The sequence below is a fragment of the Anolis carolinensis genome, chromosome 3 (assembly GCF_035594765.1).
Source record: "Anolis carolinensis isolate JA03-04 chromosome 3, rAnoCar3.1.pri, whole genome shotgun sequence".
In the NCBI taxonomy this organism is placed as follows: domain Eukaryota; kingdom Metazoa; phylum Chordata; class Lepidosauria; order Squamata; family Dactyloidae; genus Anolis; species Anolis carolinensis.
In genome coordinates, this window is record NC_085843.1 from 164,862,665 (window position 1) to 164,888,692 (window position 26,028).

General features: G+C 39.3%; 1 protein-coding gene and 1 long non-coding RNA gene across 5 annotated transcripts in view; one reads left to right on the plus strand and one right to left on the minus strand.

Moving 5' to 3' along the window:
- The window catches only part of jmjd1c (jumonji domain containing 1C), a 158,339-nt gene that overhangs the window by 90,431 nt on the left and 41,880 nt on the right, over positions 1-26,028 (plus strand). For 3 of the 4 annotated variants that reach the window (XM_062975768.1, XM_062975765.1, XM_062975766.1), the window contains exon 3: positions 9,351-9,464. Coding sequence is in view for 2 of the 4 variants with exons in the window: in XM_062975765.1 (XP_062831835.1) it covers positions 9,351-9,464 (114 nt within the window). In the remaining 2 variants the exon portion in view is untranslated. Of the gene's footprint in view, positions 1-2,517; positions 2,724-9,350; positions 9,465-26,028 lie in introns of those variants that run through there. The other variant, XM_062975767.1, reaches the window with a different exon arrangement.
- Positions 6,766-14,727, minus strand: LOC134297643 (uncharacterized). Its single transcript, XR_010004457.1, has 3 exons — positions 14,679-14,727; positions 10,621-10,722; positions 6,766-6,918 (listed from the first exon to the last, which is right to left on the minus strand). It is a non-coding gene; the product is annotated as an uncharacterized LOC134297643 (long non-coding RNA).

Sequence of the window (26,028 nt, forward strand, 5' to 3'; positions counted from 1 at the left end):
AATATCTGCTTTGAACTTGGTTATCTGAGTCCACACTGCCATATAACCCAGTTCAAGGCATATAATGTGGGATTTTATACAGCTGTGTAGAAGGGGCCTCTCTGAGCACTGGGACTCAAAGCCTATCTTTTAAGAACTTTGCTACAGTAGTTTTCATTTTATAGATTGGATTCTGGCTTAGTCATTGGTCAGCTAAAATCAATAGGACTTATGCATGATTGCATAATTATAAACTTTGTGCATGTTAGTTGTAGCCGACTGGAATATATTATTTTGTAAATGAATTTGTGAATTTCAAAGCTGATCCCTTCATTTTCTTCCTGATATATTGAAATTAAAAGACCATAGTAGTGCAGGAATTCTATCTGGTACAGAATTAATCTTAAACATGTTTTGCCATGTTGGGTGCAAACATGCCATGTTGAGATCTGAGATATAGTGACTCATAAATATCTTCTCATGCAGTGACAATTTTAAAGTAAATTTCACAAGACAGAAATGTTTTCTGTTTGCAGCATCTTGTTTTCTTTCCTAAATTGCAGTGCCTTTGATTTTTACTCATTTGTTAAAAAGATTGCTTCAGTACAGGTTTTGCTTGGCACTCTTGATTTGAGGAAGAACAATTAGCCCCAAAGACTGCAGTTATTGATTCTGAATAAGCTTCATATGGGGCATACTAATTAGTTTTATTAACCCTACTTTACTTGCTTACGTTGCAGTCCAGTTAATATCTTCCTCTTCGGTCATTTTTATTTTGAATTCCTTATCATGATCTTATATATACATACATCAGTATGGGAATTTGCAAGGTATAGTGGTTTACATGGCTGACAGAGGAAGGCAATGGCAAATCACCTCTGACCAAATCTTACTGAATTGTAGACATATGAATTGTTATACATCAGAAAGCCTTGGAAATAACAACCTGTTTTACCTGTTCTGTTAGAGCACCCTGTACAGTATTTTCTTAGAGGTGTTCTAATTGTTTGCATTATCCTACCCGCTCTTAGTTTATCTCTCGATCTGTTATGGTCAGTAGAGTATTTGCCACGATAGCCAATTGGTCCAATTTCCCCATATCATTTTACATTGTTGTATACCGAAAATATAACACTGTAATCTAATAATAGCTGTGTGCAAGTGCATGCTGCTTCAAATGGGTGTATCTGTGCATTCATATTTTATAAAAAGGAAAGTATTTGAAACCCAGTACCAATTGACTATTTCTTATCCAAAATATCTGGGTTCAGAAGTGTTCTGGATTTTGGGGCTTTTGGATTTTTGAATACTTGTATTTGCATATACATACATCATGAGATAACTGGGGATAGGACTTAAGTTCAAACACAAAATTAATTTATATTTCATATACACCTTATATACATAACATGAAGATAATTATATATTCAACATTTTAATACTTTGTGCATGAAACAAACTTTCTGTGTACATTAAACCATCAGAAAACAAAGGTGTCATTATCTCAACTACCCATGTGGACAATTTCAGTGTTTGGAGTATTTTAGATTTGGAGATACTGGATGAAAGATGCTCAACTTGTAGTGTTTACTTTTTAAATAAATATTCTTGGCAAAGAAAATGCTTGCCAGCTCTGGGAGTTGTCCACTCCAGCCAGAACCTGACTGGCAACCATCATCCAGAGGACATTGTCATTGGCTGCCCCAAGACTGTGGAATGACCTGCCAGAAAAGCGTAGACAGCTAAGCCAGGTGTTAGAATTTAAGACTCTGCTTAAGACCTATGTATTCCAGTAGGTTTATCCACTCAGTTTTAACTTGTGAATTTTAACCTACATTTTATCAGTGAATTTCAATTTACATTTTACTGTGTATATTTGTTACGTTTTAATAGTGTTTTATTATCTCACTGTTTTAACCATGTTGTACCTCACCACAAGAAGTGAGAATAATAATACTTTTAATACTGTCACAATTATCTTGATCACTGGAATTTTGAAACATGTATATGCACACGAATTGTTGCTTCTGAGTTATGGTGATACTAAACAAAACGTATCTTGGCAAAATCGTTTTTCTTTGGGAGGAGTGCCTTTCTCTCCGGCTGAGTATGTGTGACTTGCTCAAGGTCACTCAGTGGGTTTCTGTGGCAAAGCAGGGAAATGAATAAGGAGATAGTGAGCAATTGCATTATAGAAATTGGTTTGTTCTTTTTATGGCAATAACTGTGTAGATTTACCTCCAAGTAAGTCTCACTGAAATCAGCAGGACTTTGAGTAGAAAGGAAAAGGATCATCTGCAAGTAATTCAGGAAAGTGGAAATCTGATATCTGAATTTTCTGTACAATGGTATTACACTTGAGCTGTCAGTCTCTCCTTTAGTCTGACTTTGTCTGTAGTTAAAATTACGATCCATGCTCTGGCCAGCCCAGCCAAATGAGTAATCAGTAATGTGACTCGTGCTGGAAGTGACTCCATCACCACCTGTGACGGGGGATTAGTTACAGTTCATAGAGCACCGCCTCTTCCCTTCTTTCAACATGTCGTAAGCAGAGAAATAGCTTCTCTTTTTGGTGTCAGTCCTGCTCTGAGCCAGCATACATGCAGATGAAAAAGCATCGTTCCAGACATTTTCTCTCTTATGGAAATCTATGGTAGCTGATGCCTCCTCTGTGTAGTTTGAAGACTGCTTTGTTATATAAGCAACCTTGGCAGGAATTGTCATGACCTAGATCTGGGAACCGGGTAAGTGCTTCAGTTGTAGAATTTCTCAGTTAACGCAAACACACACACATACACACAAACGGCTGATTACAAAGAGAGTTGTAATCTGCTCAGCAAGCCTGGATTGGTGTGTGAGGGGAGGGGAGGCTCTCATTTGTGTAATTACTAGGTTAAAGGCTAGACTTTGCCCTCACACCATCCCCGTGTGTAATGTTTTTGGAAATGTACTCTGTGCTGTTGATTGAAAACTACATTTAAGATCTTGAGAAAAATCCTGTTGTGGGAGGAAAACTGGAAATCTGTTTCTTGTTATAGTTCAAAAATGAAAGGTAGCTGGAAATAAAGTAAGGTTTGTTTTGTGATCATATATCATTTATTTCTAATTATTGATTTTTATCCTTTTACCCGATTCTTTTACCTATATGTCCATATTGAAAACCTTTAATAAAAATTTAAATATTTATTTCTAATTATTGATTCTTTTACTAAAAAATCTATTACAGAATCCAGTAAGCAATTCAGCAATATGCATTTAATAGTCAGAGTACCTTTTGAGTAGAACCATGCCAAGCCAGCACACCTTATTGTTTAGCTTTAACTCTTAATGTTTTGAAAACTTTTGATTATTTTGTTTCTCTTGGCTTCAGCATTTGTTAGGATGCCATTTTTAAATCCTGTTTACTAGATTTTTCAAGTTCTTAAACAATTTGTTTCTTGGATTGTAGCCAATATGAGTAAAAACATTAATTAAAAACCATAGCAAATATTTAAAACCAATATAAAACTTATATAATGCATCAGAAAATAATTAGTAAAAGCTTATAGGTTTCTAAACAGATTGGGTGTACAATTCAGAACGAATAAGTGCTTTGCAGTAATGTAAGTATTTCCTCTTACAGACAGGAAATCAAAATGGTATACTGACGGCTTTGTGTATGTAGTGTGTGTTGGAGTTGGGGGAAGGGACAAGCAGCTGAGCACAGCTTAGAACTCTTACTTGCTTTAAAAAAACATGCCTTTCAGAGAAGGATCATCTGGTCTGTTTCTTCTCATGTGAATGGAATTTAGTGCTGCATGGAGACTCAAACAAGACACAGTTGTTCTAAGGCTGCCTAAGCGTAGCAGCAGCCTTTAGCAGTAATGCATCTTTATCCTATACACAGTTTGAGTTTGTGTGATTTACATGCAATAATTCCACCTTTTGTTGTAAACAGTTAAATCACAGCAGTGGGACTTTCTTGCCTTTTAATGTTCCATTTTTGCAGTAAGATTCAAAAAATGATTGGAGCCGATAGTAGGTTCAGATTTCATATCTTCCTGAAGCCATCGGAGTAACTTGCAGAGTGGAAGTGGGCCACTGCGATTAACTGTGTTCATACTGAAGTAATCTTTAAGAACCCAGACACAGAAGAAGGTAGCATGTAAAATTTGTTAATAAAGACAACTGTACACAGTAATTTATCTTACCTTGAAGGGCGACTTCTTGCAAGGAGTGAACATGTAGCACCTGTATTAAAGTATTTAATTTCTATTGTGGTCATTAATGTAGTCCTCAAACTGGAAAAATATTTGTGCCCTGAATGTGCCAAGTATACTGCATATTACTAGTGCTTTAAAAATATCTTGTGATTAATTTTGTTTTAATATATAACCCTGTTCATACATAGCCATAGGTGCCCATGAGTTTTCAAATTGTCATAGTGGGACTGTTCAGATAGTGATAATCTTTGGTTACAGTTTCTATTTAAAGGCAGTTGATGAGCACACACTTTTACAACTAGGTAGTGGGAATTTCAATAATCATTTTGATAATTATGTCTTAAGTGCACCATAATTTTATTTTCTACTTTAACCAGTGCTACCAGTTCTTTAACATTACTTTCAGAACTCTTAGACCTTTGCAAAGACAGAAAGGTGAGGGAGGTCATGCCTTTTAAAGAATGTGTTCACATTAAAACATGACTTGCCTCTCCTGGGAAAGGCAAACTGTCTGATTAATTTGTGTAATAGTTCCATATCATTAAAAGACAATAAATGAGTTGGATCCAGGCATGTTAGAAAAGGACCACTGAGGCCAGAAGGATGGGTTGGTTGTCAAGGTACAGATGAGTCTCTGAGTGGTAGTAACAACATTGGTTTAGTAGGTCCATTGTATTATTGACTAAATCTGAATACAGTAAATTCTTTCTTTTCTTTGTTTGTTTTTTTTATATTACTTATAAGATTTCTGTTTCCAACAAACACATCTAAAAAACTTATCTCTAAATGATAGTTGTTGTTTTAGTATATTCATGGTATCTATGACATATTTGCTTCAGAGCACTTCAAGTAAGTCTAGAAAAAATAACAAAAAATTAATAACCATAGAAACACTGCTTTTCATAAGGTATGCTCTAATGGCACCAAATCCTATCTTGTCTTGTAAGTTAAGGCGGTCGTCCATGGTTAGTACTTGGATGGGAGATCACGAATACATACCAGATGGTGTGGCATATATTTCCGGGAAAGGGATTGGCAAACACACCTCTGGGTATACCTTGCTTAAGAAAATCCTATGAAATGCATGGGGCGGTATAAGATGACAGGTGACTTGAAGGCACATACACACACAGACATAGGATTGTTGGGTTTTTTTTGAGGGACCAACAAACAACATTTTTTAATCTGTTAGTTAATCATAAGTTAGTCAAAGACTTGTTGCCTACTTATTACATAAAATAAGTTCCCTCCCCAATAACTGCTTGAGCATTTTTGATGTCATAATATGCTGGAAGAGAGACAATTTTAATTAGAATATTTTTTTTAAAAACTATGCAGGTTGTGAAAAGTCAGCTTATGTGTGAGGAAAACCTTGCAGAAGTTTGAGTTCTTTAGTAGAAAAAGCTTGGAAATTTGAAGGAGCCTTGGAGGCCAGGGGATGGTGGGCCATGGAAACAAAGGTAAAAGTTTTCCCCTGATATTCAGTCTAGTCGTGTCTGACTCTGGGGGTTGATGCTCATCTCCATTTCCAAGCTGAAGAGCTGGCGTTGTCTGTAGATGCTTCCAAGGTCACATGGCCAGCATGACTGCATGGAGCGCCGTTACCTTCCCACCGGAGCAGTACCTATTGATCTACTCACATTTGCATGTTTTTGAACTGCTAGGTTGGCAGAAGCTGGGGCTAAAAGCGGGAGCTCACCCCTCTCCCCAGATTCGAACTGCCAACCTTTCAGTCAGCAAGTTCTGCAGCTCAGCAGTTTAACCCACTGCGTCATCTGGGGATCGATGGAAACAAAAGCAGAGACAAAAGAGCTGATGTGTATACTGACTTGAATTAACCATTAAGATGTTTCGCTACACATCTTTAGTTATTTTATTTAACAGTGTTTTTTATTGGGATCTTTAGTTGGCACACAAACTTTCCAGAAAGTTTTTAAGAAAATTGCCATATTGTTTCAAGCAAGAGTATATAGAATAAAACAAGTACACCATAAAAGGCAAATACCTTAGAAATGAAGTCAATCTAAGACAGTTGAATTCAGTATGCACTTATGTAAGATAAAACAGTGGCAGTATGGACTTTGTTTATAGAAGTGCATTAGTACTGTTTTATTTATTGACCTATGTCCTGATATTATTTCTAGTAAGAACTAGCTTTAACTGTTACATTCTTCCAAGGCGGCAGGGAGCATAATTTTTATTGGGATGCATAATTGAAAAGCTTCTGCCAATGTTATTTCACATGAAATGTAACACCTAATGTGTCATTTTTGTCCTCTCCCAGCATCTGTCACTTGCACACCTGGACATCAGCTCGGTGGAACAATTAAGTGAATGTGTGATTTTATATACAGTAATTATAAAAGGAGTTAACTGTATATGTGTTTGCATGATGTTGGAATAGTTGGGAACATAATATTCAATGTAATATTGTAGAAATTCAAGTTTTTAGACTAGTTTAGAAACAGTGTTGTTAACAAGGACTCATTAGCTGCAGATGTTTATTCCTTTCTGTTTCATTTGCATGTATTTCTTCTATCTCTATAGGGCCATAGACTTGACAGCACATATCTGCCTTCCCAAGAGCAGTGTAATCAGTTTATTTGGCTTGCAGCCTTCAGATTTTTTTTGTCCTTGTGGGGTTTCCATGGTAACATTTCGAAATTGTTGCAGTTGTTTATCTTTGCACTCTTTCTGTACCTTCAGAAGCTGGATGTGAATTATTGTGGTGTATGAACTGAAAAACAAACCAAGAACAGCAAAAAAAATTACCTACCAGGTTCATTGACAGGGCTAGGAGCTCTATGTTTGCTGGAAATTGATGTACCCAACTGGGTTTCTGTTACTGTCTTTAATCAATAACAGCATTTATGTATATGTGTAACTTTTACTACTTACGAAATTCTAAAATAAGCACACTTGGACAGTTTCATAGTCAATGCAAACACCTCATCCTTTCTTGTCAGAATGTTTATAGTGTAAGAGTTTAGTGAGAATGATCAGTTAAGGAATTTAGGGGAAACTAAATTAGTAGCTACTAATAAAATATGTATGAAACATGTTAGCACCTGTCAGTAAATTCTGTGCAATATTGCACAAATTGACAAAAAACTAAATTAAACTACAGATGAAAGCCCTATCTGTGTGGCTCTTGCAACATCTTTTTAAAACCTCTGTCCTTCAGGAAATTCCTGTACTTATTTTTTGCCCAGTCTAGTGTTTTCCTCTGTCTATACTCAAATGTTTTTTCCTCATCACTCAAACTATTTTTTGCTTGGAGCTATTGTAATCTGATGTAGTGATATGTAATGCTGTTATGACACAGTATGATGCAGGATTGATGGTTCATATTGCTAGATGTTGGCAGACTATTTGGAAAGCAGCTACACATATTTAAAGTGAAGGCAAATGATTGGGCCACTTGCTTATGGTGACCCAATGGGGTGGTGACAAAAGAATAAATAGATGGAGCAAAGATTTTTTTTTTTCATTTCTAGAGAAGAAACCTGTGACATTTAAAGAGTAAAATCTCCTTTCTGAAATAGGAAGCAGTGAAATAGGTCACAAGCCAATATGTAGTGAATAATTATCACAACTGAGATATTTTCCTGAACATAATTGCATTTTGGCCCTCTTATGAACATTGTTCCCCTTTGTATATTTTGATACTTTCATACTGCAGTGTATCTTCTGTATTAGAGACTTGCTTTTAAATCCCAGATGACAGCAAGTATGTCATGCACACAAGGACATGCCTAATCCACACTGCTTAAAGCTAATTGGAAAATATGCACGGCTGTGGATTTTTTTCTTCCCTCTGTTTTGCAAATGAAAGACAGAAGGACTTTCTCTTCTGCCCTTTCTTTTTTCATCCTCGTGTATTAGTAAAAATATTTTCTGATGCTTGGGATATCTTCCCCCATTTATAGACATTGGTTTCATAGAATAATAGATCAAAACTACCTTTTCCACCCTGCAAAGATGGCTCTACTTGTAGCTAAAATGTGCTGGGAAAATCTGCTGAAAGAGAACACTCCAATTCAACCGTATGGTAAAAGAAACAGTACTAAACTAAAATCAAAGTTGAATCATTGCAGTTCTTAAAATTTTTGGAAGGATTTAATCAGGTTCCCAGACCTTAAACCTTGTTAGTGAAAATCATAATAGATTAGTCTGTTATTTCACATACTTTGGCCTAAGAGATTCTGCAACATTCAACTTTGTTTCCTGTTTCATCATTTAGAAATTTCTATCTTACTCAATCCCAGACTTGTTGTTCAGCCTTTCCATTTGTTATAGGTAAATGAAATAATCCTATGTAGACACAAGACTGTTTTTGTCACTTGTTGTGCCTCCTTTTCTGTTGCTGTCTTTCAATTAATTTATATTATTTTACTCACAATATTTCTTAGATATCTGTAATCCACATGGGGCTACTTCAGTTATAGCATCTCATAGAAAAATATGTAACAATAAAAGAGCTAAAAACAATACAATTTTACAAACATCAGCACTAAGAACATCCTGACTAATTAATAACCAATTCTAAAACAGAATTGCAGCTAAAACTACAAATGGTCTTACTTCATGGTTACCCTAAAAACCAGAGCCAAATAAATACACATGCTTGTATGTCTGTGTTCCTTCTTTTATACACTGAAAATTCTGAAGCTATACCTATTAGTTCCTGAAGGAAGGAGTCATAATGATAGTGAATGTTGAAAAGAGCAGGGTGCTATTGGCAAATGGACAGATTGAGGGAAAGGAGGAAAAGATGGGTTGCATCCCAACTAAGTTATACTCACTCAAATTAATAGAATTTTAAACAGCATGACTTAAATTTATACCCCGGTGATTTCAGTGACCATATGCTGACTAAATTTGGACTCAACCCATGATACTGTGAGCAGTGCACATGCATGTACACATGTAGTTATACTAGCTGTGTTAGTCTATATTTGGAATGGGATTGAATAAAAACAATATAAAGACTGCATTAGATTATGTATTATTATGAGGAACTAGTATTGTTCACATATTAATTCATATTTAATATAGATTTTAAAGTCAAAATTTGTTTTTTCCTATCATAATGTGTAATAAATTTTGCAATTTTTAAAAGTATATTTGTCCTTAGCAGTGTCTTGAATCTGTTTTATTTTTCCACAGACTTTCAAACCCTTGGTTGGGAAAAGTGTGTACAATTCTATCACTGCAGTTGAATTTCTAGTGGACAAACAGTTGGATTTTGTAACTGAAGATAGTGCCTTTCAGCCCTATCAGGTAAGAATGCATATGTTAGAATATTAAATACCTCTCAATCAGTTTCAGTAAACTGAGCTGTAATCTGTGCTCATTCATGGAGAGCAGAAGTATTTTTTCTTTAGTAACTGGTGGCACATTTGAAGAATATTGTATTGATATACTGAAACCAATGTAGACACTTTAGAGTCAATTGTATTTGTTATAATTTTTAGTTCAGTTTTAAATTTATGCTTTAGTCACAGAGATGTAATTTGATAGCTATATTTGACTAACTATGGCTGTGTATCTGTATAAGTTTCTGTCCGCCTGTCATGTACCGCCCTATGGAATCAATTGGTTGATGCTATATATTCTAGAATCTTTTTATTTAGAAACAATATCATTTAAGATTGACAGAATAAGTGGCTGGTAAATTTCTACCAAGAATTATGTTTATTCAACTGTATTTCATATACTCAATGTGTTTGGTATTTTAAAAAGAATCTTTTAAATAGACATCCAATTGGGAACTAGCATAAGCATAACCAACAAGCTTGTTACCCCTTGGTTATCTCTTTTTAGCCTCGGGAGTCTAACCAGCAGTATCTCAAAGAACTCTTTCCTATTTTCCAATCTTTTTTCATTTCCATAATTTTAGTGTCAGTGGCATAGCCCATCTTGTACAGGCCTGTCTTCCTGGCTTTTTACTGGTTTAGGTAGGTTAGCAAAATGGCCTCTTGGACTTGGTATGGATATGTGGCAAAACTGGCATCTGGCTTAATTGTAAAGACTTCCAGGGCTATGTATGAAGGTTTAGTGGTAAGTATAGCTTACAATTGTGGGCACTGAATTTGTATGTGGATGGTGATTGCTTAAGGGAAGGAGAAGAAGGAAGTAATGCAGTGAAAGTGAAGATAAGAAATGCTCATGAATCAGTTTTCTGATTTCAACTTGAAACTTGGCATTGCAGCTTTAACAACTATTTAAAATATTTATATGTGTATATTCTGCCATATCAAACCCTCTAAAAATAGTTACGTAGCAATAGCTTTTCATGATCCTCTCTAACCTTATCTCCACCCCACAACAGAGTAATGTAGCAAAAAGACAAGCAAGGTTCTTGGAGGCTATAGCTTTCTGCAGTTATATCAGCTTTGTTCTCCCCATGTCATAAGAGCAGCCAAACAAGGATTACCATCTGTATTTGGTTCATGATTAATGCAGATTTGCTGTTCTGTGCTCATTGTTGGAATACAGCTCATGACAGTCCTCCTCACTGCACTCCTTGCTCTCCTGTCTTGGGAGAGAGAATATATGAGTTTGGGCTATAGGTTTGCTTTTTTGAGGGTTGGGGAGCTTGAAGAGATGCTTCTTATTGGGGTGTTAGACACATAGGAATCATTTCTCAGCTTTTTCTCCTTGAGGTTTTGAATATTTTCCATCTTTAGTCCATTTACATTTAGCAACAAGGCCTCCTCCTTGTCCTTAAAAAGGTTTTGTTTCTCATTAGAAACAAAACCATCAACATTTTACTGTTGCAGAAATTTAGGTTGATTGATTTGAAGGTCAATCAACCTTCAAATCAAGGTTTCTGAAGGCCAGAGATGATGTCGGTTTTGCATCCAAGTGAGTAGGGATGTAGGCATTTAGCGATCCTTCTTCCCCCCCCCCCCCCCCCCCGGCTTAGTATGGACTTGGTCTTGTTTTGGTTTTACTGGTCATTGGCTTCTCCAAACATACTTATTTCAATCTTTATAGGATATCGTGATAGCCAGAATGATATAATTCCTATACTTTAAAATGTGTTTTTATAATAAAAGCTAATAAGAGCCACGTTTTCTTCAATATAGCTGACAAAATTGATCACAGCAGGCAAATGACAAAACAGTCTCTGAGTCAGTAGTAAAACCGTTCCAGACCATTCTGTATTAGTTCTCTGAGATGACATTGTTGGCTGCCAATATAACGTTCCATAGCTCCCACTGCCATTGAGCAAAATTGTAAGTGCTTTAACATACTATCACTTTGGCACTTCATATGCTTTGAAGGATGTTATTCCCTTCTCTCACACATGTAGCATTTTGTGAAACCTTTTTTGGTTTTCATTCCATTTCATTGTTGCTAAGTATTACCACAAAACCAGTCCATTGAGACTTCTTTTTTAAACCCCACCTCATGTTCAACTTGAGCTCCTTCTCTCTGTTGGATTTACTATTGGCAGCCTAAATCTTACACATGCTGCCAGAGGATAGTTTGATGACAGAGTTAGCCAAACAGGGAGAGTCTTTATTCAGTGACTACTCTTCTACTCCCATTTTACTTCACTTATAAAAATAGATGCATAACTGAAGTGCTGCAACCTCTTTCAGTACCTAAATGTACCCCTTCCCCTAAGTTATGTTTCAGAATGCAGAGTTCTATTTATATCAGTCGAGGACCAAAAGTATGAATTTTGATATGACCCCTGGATAAGTCAAGAGTTATTCATGGAGAAGGAAAAGCACAAATGCCCACCTCTCTTGGTGATCATGGGGCAAAGCAAATGCTCCATTTAGAAAATATTCACTAGCTATTTGAAAGACACTAAAGCAGTATATGAGTTTTGATATTTATTGAGCTGCACAAAAGGTCTTAATGTACTCGTAGATACATGGAAGAAAATATTTAAGATTTCTGGTGGCTAGATCAGAGAATGTATGTGAGAGTTGATGGCATGGTGGGGGTTGGACTGGATGGCCCTTCTGGTGTCTTCCAACTTCATGATCCTGTGATGTAATATACAGTCTGCCTTAAATCCAAAGTTTAAAAATTGGTGGGCTAAAAGGGGTCAAAATGCCCTCCGTGTGTGTGGCAATTTTCACCCCTTTAGCCCAAAAACCGTGTGTGTGTGTGTAGCCAATAGTCTGAAATTTTTTGGTTTTTCGTAAACCAGATGAAAATTCTGTTTGTATAGGCGCCCCATTTTTATTAGTTGGAACAAATACGAAAATGAGACAAAACGAATGAAACTATACACAAAATGAACAGCAATTCCATTCCATACAAAAGCACAACACTAATAAATACAGATACATCAATATCAAAAGAAAACATAATTCACATCATCAATACATAAAACAATATCACAGTAAAATCAGTCAACCCTAAAATACACCTCAATAAAATATTATGGTAATTATAGACATAAAATGAATAACAACCAACCAGTCATATAAAGTGCTTTCAGTGAAAACAACCAATGGGCCTACAATTTGAACCTTTTTGGGCTCTATAGCTATTGGAAAACATGGTTAAAGAGCCAAGTTTTTAGGTTGGACCAAAAACCTCAGGAGGGTGTTCCAGAGCAAAGGACCACCACCGAGAAGGCCCTCTCCCTTGTCCCCACCAACCGTGCTTGTGAAAGTGGTAGGACCGAGAGGAGGGCCTCCCTGGTGGACTCAGAGTCCACGTTGGTTTGTAAAAAGAGATGTAGTCACGAAGATAGGCTGGACATGAACTGTATAGGGCTTTGAGGGTAATAACCTGCACTTTGAATTGGGGCCCAACACTTGTCGGCAGCCAGTGGAACTGCTTCAATAGAGGCATAATATGCTCCCTATAAGCCAGTGGTTCTCAACCTGTCAGTTCCCAGGTGTTCTGGCCTACAATTCCCAGAAATCTCAGCGAGTTTACTAGCTGTTAGGATTTCTGGGAGTTGAAGGCCAAAACATTTGAGTACCCACAGGTTGAGAACTACTGCTATAAGCAGTCCCAGTTAGCAATCTGGCTGCTGACCTTTGCAACTAATTGCAGTTTCCAAGCCATCTTCAAATATGGTCCCACATAGAGTGCATTGCAGTAATCTATCTTGGATGTAACTAAGGCATGGACCACCATGACCAAGTCAGGCTTTTTGTGGTATGGTCACAGCTGGTGCACAAGTTTTAACTTTGCGAAGGCCCTTCCGGCCACTGGTGACACCTGAGCTTCAAGCGTCAGCACTGAATCCAGGAGGACCCCCAGACTGCAGACCCGTGTCCTCAGGGGGGAGTGTAACACTGTCAAACACAGGTTGCCACCCTATACCCTGGCCGGCCTCCTGACTGATCAGGAGGACCTCTGTCTTGCCTGGATTAAGCCTCAGCTTGTTGCCTCCCATCCAGTCTATCACATCTGTCAGACACTTGTTCAGGACCCGGGAAGCTTCCTTGAAATTTGGTGGAAAAGAGTAGTAGAGTTGAATGTCATCTGCGCAGAGATGGCACCCAACTCCAAAACTCTGGATGACCTCACCCAGCAGTTTCATGTAAATGTTGTAAAGCATGGGAGAATAATAAAACCTTGAAGGTCGAAGGCCTAGCATCACCATCTGGGTACAACCCCCCAGGAAGGAGTGAAGCCACTGCAATACCCATTCCAGAGGGCCGCTCCAGAAGGATGCTGCCTTGCTAATCCAAGCAAGGCTGCACAAATCTCTGAGCAAGCTTTCAAGATCACAGATTACTTCATCGGGCTAAGATGTTTTTAACAGCAGAAGGAAAAAAACCGCATGTTGCTTCTAATTATGTAATCTGCATGTTGTATTGAAAGGTTATGGAAGCAAAGGTAACATGTCAACATGTATTGAAAAATTCTTACTTTACAGGCTTAAGAACCTAAAATGTATTGTTGCATAAAATTGAACTGTTCCAGTGCTATCCAAACATCTTAACATTAATGACAACTTTTTAAAAAATGTAGAGGGATAAATCCTTTTGTTTTGTTGTTCATTATCATGAATGTTATCAGTGGTTGGAGACAAAGCTGGATTTATACCAGTTTGTGAACTGTTGGCTGCCAATCCACTACAAGTTTCCAAATAAGAAAAAAACTAGTTATAGCCAATGAATGCAAATATGATACAGGTCATTGACACTTTAGGGAGGCAGGAATCCAAGGGCCCCTCATACACATAAGGTAACCAGAGAAACACTGCTCTAGAAATCTGTTGTTAGTAGATTTTGATGTACCTTCTTTTCTCCTGGCCAGTAATAAGTCAAGCTATGTATGTATGTATGTATGTATGTATGTATGTATGTATGTATGTATGTTCCCCAAAGGTTCCTACATGACTTGATAGATCTGGACCAAACTTGGTCCACATACCCTTTGTTATACAACTTTAAGATACTGGCGGGGGTTTCAACTGAAAAAAAGCACCCTTTTGGGGGCCGGGGCTATTTTTTTTAAAGTATTTAGTGCTCAGACGCAACCACAACAGGGCAGAGAGATTACCTCATATTGTCAGACAATGAACTTTACACTGCAGTGCTCAGAACCAACAGCAAGGGGGCAACAGACACGTTGCCATGGATACTTTCTAACACAGACCTGTTCAGAAGGCTTACACACCAATATCACCATCGAGAGCTTTTAGAGAGCAGTGTATAGACCGAAAGGGTTAGCTACTGGCCTTCCACTCAGTCCCCGATTGGGGCTGATGTTATTTAGTTATGAGGCAAAAGCATAGCCCTAAAGATCACAGCAGGTGTGTCCACCCCAGATAAGAAAATCATTTAATGAAGTTCTACTGCTGAGTCTTCTATCCACAATCCCTCATCCAAGCTCCACCCTGTCCATGATACGAGCCCTTACAAAAATAGTAGGAAATCATGCTCTCTATAATGCTAGACAAGGTGGCATCTTCTAAAAAAGACCAGATCTGGTGCCTTTTTGATGGTTAGGCTATGACCCTGAGTGGCAGAACCTGAAGAGCCTTCGCAAAAACATTAGAAAACGTGAAACCACAGACAAAATTGCCTCCTCCAAAAAAGTGCCAGCATATGAGACCAAGCATGAGTCAAAAACCCACAGCCCTGAAGGCCATGATCAGGACTTCTTCTCAATCAATGAAACAATCAATGAATTAAAACATATTTTAAAATGGGAAATGATTGCATAAATCATTTGTAGGACAGCCTGTGCCTTTCTCTGGAGCTGGGAGAGTGATTCAAGGTCAAAAGAGCGTGGCTTGCCCAAAGCAACAGTTTAAGATTTTATTTTATTCTATCTCTTAGGCTGAGAGAGCGTGACTTACTCAAGACAATACATTATTAATCTACCTCAGCGTTGCCTGAGTGTGCATTTCTAATGCTATTTGAGATATGCATTGTTAGCTGAGCGATTTTATGAAAAGTCCCATTGTACGGGTATGCATTTTCTAATGAGACCATTCAAATGATCAAAAAATTAACAATATTTGTAATAAACAGCATTACAAAATGCATAACCTAGGCAGTTCCTGATATATACGCTAGTATACTAAAGCAGTATGTTTGGATATGACCTGGAATGACCTGCTGTAAGAGATCTGTCAGCTAAATGAGCTGTCAGAATTTAAAGCGCAACTGAAGAACTATCTCTTCCGTCGGGCCTACCCAGTCAATTTTTAAACTGTGAATTTCAAATTCACATCCTATCCTTATTGTGTTTTAATTTTGTTCCATGTATTTTAAAGAAATGTGTTTTAATGCATTAATATATGCTTTTGATGGAGTGTATTTTATTACAATCACTAACTTGGGTACTCAGCGGTTTCCAGGTTATTTGAAAAAGGCATTATTTGTTTTTGGATGTTAGATAATATAAGTTTGGTCATATGTTATGCTATGTCTTAGAAAAAAAATGCAGTCTTTCCTATTGCTTTTTATGAATGCATAAGGGTGTGGGTGAACTTCAGTTCCCAACCATCTTGGTTCAGTCCTCCCCAAACTTGGCCAGTATTCACAGTTGGCCATCTTGGGTCAGTGTACTAAATTTGGTTCAGATTCGTCATCTGCTGGGTTCAGTGTTCTCTGAATACAGGTGAATTATAAGTCCCTGATGCCAATGTCAATCATCCCCAAATCCTGCCAGTATTCAAAGTTGGCAGTGTTTGGTTCGTTTGCCACGTTTGGTGCAGATCTGAAGTTGGCTGGGTTCAGTGCTTTCTGGATGCAGGTGAACTACAACTCCCATATGTCAAGGACAATCACCGCTAAACCCTGCCAATATTTGTAGTTGGCCATGTTGGGTCTGTGGTCAAAATACGTTGATGGCTGGGTTCCATGTTTTCTGGGTACAGGTGAACTCACAAGATGGAACAAAAGCAAAACGTTCCCATCACATGCACAAGCTGTGGCATGTTAAGCTTCTTCACACAACAACTACTCAACTACATCTGCAACAAGTGCAAATAGATGACTCTCGTGGAACATAGGATTTGATTACTCAAGGGCCAAAATAAGACCCTTAAGAACATTCAGGAACTTGAGCTCTTCTTGGACACTGCACAACATGCTCTTTTAGATACACAACCCACATCACACCAACACGAACATGATAGGGAAACTTATGGGGACATCACTTCAAATGTGGACAACCCTCAGGCTTGGAAGAATGTCACACTTAAAAAGAGACACAGGACCAGACAGCCTCCTCAGAATACTTCTGCTCACCTGGAGTTACACAAGAGATTCCAATTCTTGCACCACTAACATGTGATCAGGAAACGCAACATCTTGGGGAGGACGACAATTACTTAGATATCACTCAGTGGACTGTCCCTGAGTGGGATGACGCTCCACCACATTCACACTTACCCAATCATGCAGTTGCTCTGTCCCCAGTCATAGACCAGGCGCAACAGGTTATTTCAAGGGATTGTCCTTGACGAATGCATTGGGGATGTCGAGGAAGAGGAGGGCAACACTTTATACCTACACAATCCTTTTAAACAGGGACACTTTTCAGGGGACCTACACACTGCCTCGCACAAAGGGGGCCCTGTCAATCCTCAAAGGAAACAGGTCTTGGTAGTAGGTGACTCCCTCCTTAGAGGAACTGAATCTGTCATTTCCAGACTGGATGGAATGGCACGAGAAATATGCTGCCTTCCGGGGGGCAAAAAATACACCATGTCACTCAGGTTCACCAGGCTCCTCGAGCCCCCTCCCCCTCCCATACTGATTCATGTAGGAACCAATTATACTGCTAAGCATACCTTTCAAAAGATCACAAATGATTTTCAAGCTCTCACTATAAAGCTACAAGAGCCAGAAAAATAGTGCAAGTCAATAACTCGCTTAGAAAATGGTGTCAGGAGGAAGACTTTGGTTTCCTTGACCATGACCTGCTTTTCCAGGAGGATGGCCAACTGGCAAGGGATGGGGTACACCTCACACAAGTAGGAAACACCTTTTTGCTTACAAAGTAGGTCCACTGGGGGGAAGGGGACAACAGCCTTGTGAAAAGTATGTTATCCACGACCTCAGGGAACCGCCAAAAGACTAAATGGAGGGTTGCACAAACACAAGAAGGACCAAGTAATGAGAGCACAATAAACCCACATAAACAGCTCAAGGGAAGGCACAGAGCATGGGAAATAAACATTGAAACCTGGCGGAATTACTCCTATCATTGGAATGTGGCCATCGAGGGCTATAACCTCTTTCACAAAAACAGAACAAAGGGGAGAGGAGGGGGAGTAGCCTTATATGTCAAAAACAGTTACATTGCAGAAGAGATGCAAGACTGCTATCCGGGAAATATCCTGGAAACCATTCTTAACCATCTGGATAAGAATCAAGGAAACTGGGACACAAAAAGATCTCGTCGTGTCAACTACAGACCACCGAGCCGGGATGAAGAACACGACAAAGCCTTCTGTCAGCAGTTGACCAAACAGGTACAAACAAGAGATGTAGTAGTCATGGGCAATTTCAACTATCCTGATATCTGCTGGAAAACAAACTCGGCCAAGAGTCAAAGTCCAACAAATTCCTCGCTTGCCTTGCAGACAGTTTTATGGTCCAGAAGGAAGAAGAGGCAACAAGGGGATCGGCTACTCTTGATCTCATTCTAACCAACGTGGAGGACCGGATTAATGCAGTCGAAGTGGTTGGATCCTTAGGGGCAAGCGACCATGTGCTCCTGCAGTTTGCCATACAAAGGAAAGCTGAAACTAAGACAAGTCAAACACGCATTCTGGATTTTGGAGAAAGCTGACTTCCAAAAAAAATGAAAGAAATACTGAGCTGCATTCCATGGACACCAATACTAAAAGACAAGGGAGTTTTTTAAAAGTAAAATACCCAAGGCACAAATGTAAACAGTACCAACAAAAAAAATAAGACAAGTGCAAAGAAGCCAGAATGTCCAAAGAACTTCTAACAGGACTAAGACTGAAAAGAGACATGCACAAGAAGTGAAAAAGGGGAGAAATCACCAAAGAAGAATTCAAATGAATAGCCAACTCCTAGCTATTCAAAAAGGTTCACAAGGCTAAAGCGCAAAACGAGCTGAGGCTTGCCAGGGACATTTAAAATAATTTTAAAAGAGTTCTTTGCTTAGGTAAAGGTAAAGGTTTCCCCTGACGTTAAGTCAAGTCATGTCTGACTCTGGGGGTTGGTGCTCATCTCCATTTCTAAGCCGAAGAGCCGGCGTTGTAGACACCTCCAAGGTCATGTGGGCGGCATGATTGCATGGAGCGCCGTTACCTTCCCGCCGGAGCGGTACCTATTGATCTACTCACATTGGCATGTTTTCGAACTGTTAGGTTGGCAGGAGCTGGAGCTAACAGCGGCCGCTCCCGGAGTTTGAACCTGGGACCTTTTGGTCTCCAGCTCAGTGCTTTAATGCACTTCGCCACCGGGGTTCTTTGCTTACTTTGGTAAAAAAGGGAAGAACAAAGAGGCAACAGGGCCTCTGCAAGGAGAAGATGGGGTGATGCTGACAGGGGATAGGGAAAAGGCAGAACTGCTTAATGCTTTCTTTGTCTCAGTCTTCTCACAAAAAGAAAGCTGGCCTCAACTTCAGCAACATGGAATGGACGAAGAATTAGGAGAAATCCAACCCCAAACCGGGAAACAAGTTGTCTAGGAGCACCTGGCCGCTTTAAACGAATTCAAGTCCTCAGAGCCAGATCAACTACATCCAAGAGTATTGAAGGAACTAACAGAGGTTACTTCAGAACCATTGGCAGTCATCTTTGAGAGTTCTTGGAGAACAGGAAAAGTCCCAGCAAATTGGAGGAGGGCAAATGTGGTCCCTATCTTCAAGAAGGGACAAAAGGATGACCCAAACAATTACTGTCCGGTCAGCCTCATGTCTACACTAGGCAAGATTCTGGAAACGATTGTTAAGGAAGTGGTCTGCAAACACTTAGAAATGCATGTGGTCATCGCTAATAGTCAACACAGATATATCAAAAACAAGTCATGCCAAACTAATCTGATCTCTTTTTTTTGATAGTTACAAGCTGGGTAGACTCAGGGAATGCCATGGACGTACTGGATTTCTGGAATTCAGTAAGGCCTTTGACAAGGTCCCCCACGACCTTCTGGCAAACAAACTAGTCAAATGTGGGCTAGGCAAAACTACAATTAGGTGGATCTGTGATTGGCTAAGTGAACGAACCCAAAGGGTGATTCTCACCAATGCGTCCTCTTCATCCCGGAGAGAAGTGACGAGTGTAATGCTGCAGGGTTCTGTCCTGGGCCCGGTTCTGGAAGACATCTTCATTAATGACTTAGATGAATGGTTAAAAGGCATGGTCATCAAATTTGCAGATAACACCAGATGGGGAGGGATAGCTAATACTCCAGAAGACAAGAGCAGAATTCAAAACGATCTTAACAGATTAGAGAGGTGGGCTGAAACTAACAAAATGAAGTTTAACAGGGACAAATGCAAGATACTCCACTTAGACATTAAAAATGAAATGCAAAGGTACAGAATGAGGGATGCCTGGCTTGACAGCAGTACGTGTGAAAAAGATCTTGGAGTCCTCGTGGACAACAAGTTAAATATGAGCCAACAATGTGATGCAGCAGCTAAAAAAGCTAACGGGATTTTGGCCTGCATGAATAGGAGTATAGTGTCTAGCTCTACGGAAGTCATGCCACCCCTCTATTCTGCCTTGGTCAGACCACACCTAGAATATTGTGTCCCATTCTGGGCACTGCAGTTTAAGGGAGATGTTGACAAGCTGGAGGAGGGCGACTAGAATGATCAGGGGTCTTGAGAACAAGCCCTTTGAGGAGTGGTTTAAAGAGCTGGGCATGTTCAGCCTGCAGAAGAGAAGGTTGAGAGGAGACAAGATGGCCATTTTTAAATACATGAGGGGAAGTCATAAGGGGGAGGGAACAATGGCTTTAAACTTCAGGAAATGAGAGTCTACCTGAACATTAGGAATAACTTGTGGTGTGGTGGAGGCTCCTCCTTTGGAGGCTGTTAAGTAGAGTCTGGATGGCCATCTGTCGGGTTGTTTTGAATGCAATTTCCTGCTTCTTGTCAGGGGGTTGCAACTAGATGGCCCATGAGGTCTCTTCCAATTCTATGATTGTATGATTTTAACTATAACTCTCTGATGCAAAGGTCAATCACTCCCAAACCCCACCAGTATGCAAAGTTGGACGTTGGGTCTGTGTGCCAGATTCATTGTTGGTGATGTTCAGAGTGCTCGTAGATTGTAGGTGAACTATACATTCCAGTCCTTACAATTCCTATAAATCATGGTGAATTCTCCCCAACCTCCCTCTCTAGTATGTTCAGTTGCTGTGTACCATAGAAAAGAATAGGAAGGGGTTAAGGGAGAGTCAGTGGGCGGGACCATGCAAATTCCACACCAATGGCAAGAGAAAGGAATACTGGGATGTGGCGCTCAATGTAACTGCAATGTCCTTGGGGGTAAGACTTTGGTGGCTCCTCAACACTGTGGGTTAAAGCTGTTTGTGGATGCTGGAGCCTGTCTGTGTAAGTGGAAACCCCTGCCACATACACACGTACACATTTTCACTTTTATTATGTTTATAGACGGTAGTTGCTGTTGTTATTATAACATTATGTATTTTAGCTATGTTGTGCCGTACAGAGAGGTGAATAATAAATTATTATTATTTTTATCGATGATCATATACTTGGAAGGAAGGGCACCATCTTGGTTTTAGTTTCTGTCTCTAGATAAGGCTGGAAAAAAATTGTACCTAACATTTTGGAGAGTTGCTGCTGGTTGGTTTTGACAGTACTAGGACTGATAAACCAGTGTGTGAGTGAGCTTCATTGTTTCTCAGTTAAGACATGTAGCAGCAGGCAGAAAATTTCTTACTAAATTTGTAAAGAAAATCAGTCATGCTAAAAACATACATTATGTCCAATTTTACATTACTCTCCTCCATGAAGTCTCATTTCATGGGAACTGAGAGGTGACTATAGGCTTTCAAAAGCTAGGAAAGTACAAATATTAGCAGATTTTAGTAAACTGTATGTCTTCTATTTGAGGACCTACTTCTTTACAAAGATGTTAATCAGCAGGTTTACAATGACAGCCTGAAATAATTGCTATCTGGGTCAATGGAAGGGCGGGCTACATGCTGTAGTAAAGTTTTCAGTTTTCCTGAAAGACTTCCAGTGAAAAAACGGCAAAGAGGAGGGATAGCACAAAAACACCAATCTATTTTTTTGTCCCTCTCCCATGTCTGTTTCTGTCCTCACACATCACACAGATTATTGCTGTAGTATTTACAGTGTTCCCTCACTTTATCGCGGGGATTAGGATCCAGAACCACCCGCAATAAGTGAAAATCCGTAAAGTAGGGGCGCTATATATTTATACATTATTTTAGTACTTATACACTATTTTAAGTCTTTATCAACCAATTGTGTGTTGATAAATCACCTCCTTCTCCTCCCGTTGTCGCTTGGGCTTCTTTTCTCTCCCTTCGGCTTCTTCCTCCATTCCTTAGGCTGTAAATTGTAATTTTTTATGATTTATAATATTCTTTTAGAGTTTTACTGTTCCTAATCTAGTGTTGGAAGAATTTTCTGCTGTTTTGCATACCTGCCTATGTGCTTATGTTTTTGATTGAAGTCTTGCTCTCAGTACCTTCGCTTTCAAGGATCCATTGAAACAGGGACAGGTTCATTTCTGTCGTAACTCTTCTGCTCAGAAACTTCCTCTCCAAATGAATTCTACTCACACTCATTTTGCTGACCTTTGTTCACTACATGAAACTGGTTCTCTTTTCCCAGACTTTTTCTAGGATGGAATTATTGCACTATTCCTGTAAAATCTGAAAAACCCCTTTTTGAGAAATTTTGCCGTTTTGATTCCCCCAGCCTCCAGCCAGCAGGCCACTAAAATATTGTAATCAAATTGTCCCCCCCCCCCACACACACACACACTTGCTGCCCAATGTAAAGGAAAGTATCTTAAAGGAAGATCCACATATGAGATAGAAGCTACCTGTGCTGAGCCTCCATGAACTGCTCCCTCTCTGGGTGTCAAATCTGGCAGGAAGCCATACTGTATTTCCTTCCACTCCTGAGAGAAGCGTAGTTGGGCATCAGTTGCTTCTTTCCAAAAGAAGTGCATCCAGGCTTCCCACTGGATTTCAGGAAGAGGCTGCTTTCAGGGACTCATCACTGGCAACCTGGTGCACTGATTCGACCTCAGGGGAGGTCTGAATATAATACACGTAATACGAATTCACGCAGGATTACTGTATAGTCAGTAAATATAATAATAACTTCAATTTTTATATCTCGCCACCATCTCCCCGAAGGGACTTGGGGCAGCTTACAAGCGGGACCAGGTCCTGCAAAAACAGAGTTTACAAACTAAAAACACATTTAAAAACATAATAAACACATAACAATCTAATTAAACCATTTAAAACAGCAGAAAATAAAAACATCATTAAAATGAATAAAAGCAGACCTCAATAACCAGAACCAGGAATATGCTGGGCAAGATCAGAAATTAGAGAGGGCTGGGCATGGGCTTGTGCAAAAAGCAGATTATAGGGCCAGGGCTGGGGGTAAAGTGCTGAGTTCAATCTAACCATCAGTTAGGGCTGGACATTCATGGACAGGGGCCTAACAATTATCAAACTTCACCCAGCTGACCAGATTTGGTATGGCTGATTTGAGATGGTTTTGAACAATTAGTTTTAAAGTGGAGATAACTGTTTTTAGTGTTTATGTATTTATAGTTTATTGTATGTTCCAGCATTGAGTGTTTTCTGTATATATGTTGTGCTCCACCCTGAGTCCCCTTCAGGGTGAGAAGGGCGGAATATAAATGTTTTAAATAAATAATAAATAAATAAATGCACATTGGAACATCCATGTTTTGAGGTCCCTGCAGAAGGTGGGCACAGTGGGTGCTAGCCTAATCTCTCTAGGAAGGGAGTTCCAGAGCCAAGGGACCACCACCGACAAGGCCCCCTCTCTCGTCCCCACCAACTGTGCTTATGCTGGTGTCGGGAGCGAGAGGAGGGCCTCCCTGGCAGATCTTAGAGTCTGTGCCGGTTCATAGGAGAAAATGTGGCTGCAAAAATAGGCAGGACTGCAAAAATGGGCAGGACCCATTTAGGGCTTTGTAAGTGATAACCTGCACTTTGAATTAGGACCGGAAACTTGTTGCCAACCAGTAGAGCTGTTTTAATAAGGGCATCGTCCACTTCGTATAATTAGCTCCAGTTGACAACCTGGCTGCCGACCTTTGCACCAGTTGTAGTTTCTGGGCCATCTTCAAAGGCAGCCCAATGTAGAGTGTGTTGCAGTCATCCAGTCCGGATGCAGCTAAGGCGTGGACCACCATGGCCAAGTCCGGCTTCTTGAGATACGGTCGCAACTGGTGCACAAGTTTTAACTGTGCAGAGGCCCTCCTGGCCACCGCCAACAACTGAGCATCAAGTGTCAGCCCTGAGTCCAGGAGGACCCCCTGTGTCCTCAAAGGGAGTGTAACCCCATTGAGCACAGGTTCCCACCCTATACCCCAATTGACTTCCCGACTGACCAAGAGGACCTCTGTCTTGTCTGGATTAAGCTTCAGTTTCTTAGCCCTCATGCAATCCATCACAGCGGCCAGACACTCCTCCAAGATTCGGAGGCTTCCTTGGAATTTGGTGGAATATTGCAAAGCAGGGGATTTAAAACACGACTTTCCCTGAAAATACTTTATTTGTCCACATCATATTTTAAAAGCTAGTACCTTCTTCCATTTATGTTATACCTATTGTCTAAATGGCCCACTAATTACTACATACTACCAGATAAAGGTTCTAAAGGATCAGGAGGCTAGCTAGCTATATGAAGTTTGCAAAATCTGCATCTTGTTTGTGCTTTCTTCTGAGGTGCCAGTTTCTGTCTATAGGCTGCTGCTTCTCTCTGTTCGGAATATCACAAGTGTGCATTCCTTTTTTTTCTAAGTCCAAATCCAACAATTCTATGTTGCTAGATTTCTCACCATTCAAGAAGCTCTGTATTGTTGTAATAGTATTAGTTGGGGAGTGTGTTGGCATGTTTTAAATGTAATATATGGAATTTTAGGATCTGCTGTTCTTTCTTTGTGCAGATCTATCTAAAGCAGGGGTAGACAGCTATAGTGGATTGGGTCCACATTATCTGCTTTGAACTGGATCATATGAGTCTACATTGCCATGTAATCCAGTTCAAAGCAGATAATCTGAGTTTCATATGACAATGTAGGAGTGGCCAGAGAAACAAAACTATAAATGGCTGGAAGTCCATCTTTCTTTAAAAACAGATATTTTGTAAGTTTAAATAGCCTATTTGAAAGGTGAAATGCTGCTTCAGGTGAGAAAAGGCACATTCCCAGTTTTTTTGTTTGCTATTTTTGTTTGACTGGAAGTAGGGCTTCCAGAAAGTCCAGAAGTACTGAAGGCTGCTACAATACTAAAAAGCCTAAGGCTTGTATTTATTTATTTATTCATTTATTTATTTATTTTATCCCCGTTTTCTCCCATGAGTGGGACTCAAAGCTGCAAACAATGGTTAAAAGAACAAATTACATAACACAAAAGCAAAAATAAAACAGATAAACAGTTAGCACATTACATAAACTATATATGACAAGCTAAATAAATACAACATATGCCACTAAAATTCCCTGGGCATCAGGCCACAACGGTCATCCATAAAAATATTTTGCTAAATGTGGCCAGAGGAGTACATTTTGCTAATTCTTGGTTTATGTTTTAATTTGTGCACACAGTAGAATTATTGGAGTGTCTCCCACTGTCATTGCTCTTTGTAAAACGCTATTATAGTTGATTCGAATAAACTTTGACAATTTATTAGAACACTTTTAACATGTCATCTACAAGAGAATCTTTAACCTAGCAGTCCTATGATCATTAAAAAAAACTCTCTTACACTTTGTGAGACGACTCGGTCACTAGCCCAATATTGTCAACTCATATTGGCAAAAGGTATTTCAGACAGAATTATCTCCTAACCTTGCTTGGAGATAATGATATTGAATGGTGGTCCAAGTATTAGCAGGTCTATCTAGCTTCTTTCCTTGTATTTTTTGGCCTAATTGTTGTGTACAATATGATCTTTCCTAATTCATATTACTTTTTTACAAATTGTGATAAAAATTTTGTAGTTTCCCATGTGTGGTCGCAAGTACCACTGAAAACAGAGCTTTCCTTTGCTTATATAGCAGCAGTACATAAGCCTGTCTATATCTAGGTCACAAAAACAGACTGCAGAAATGTTTGGCAACAAAAATAATATTCAACAAAGCTACATCTTAGCAGTGGCTCCTTTCCTCCCTTAAGCTACAGAATATATGGTG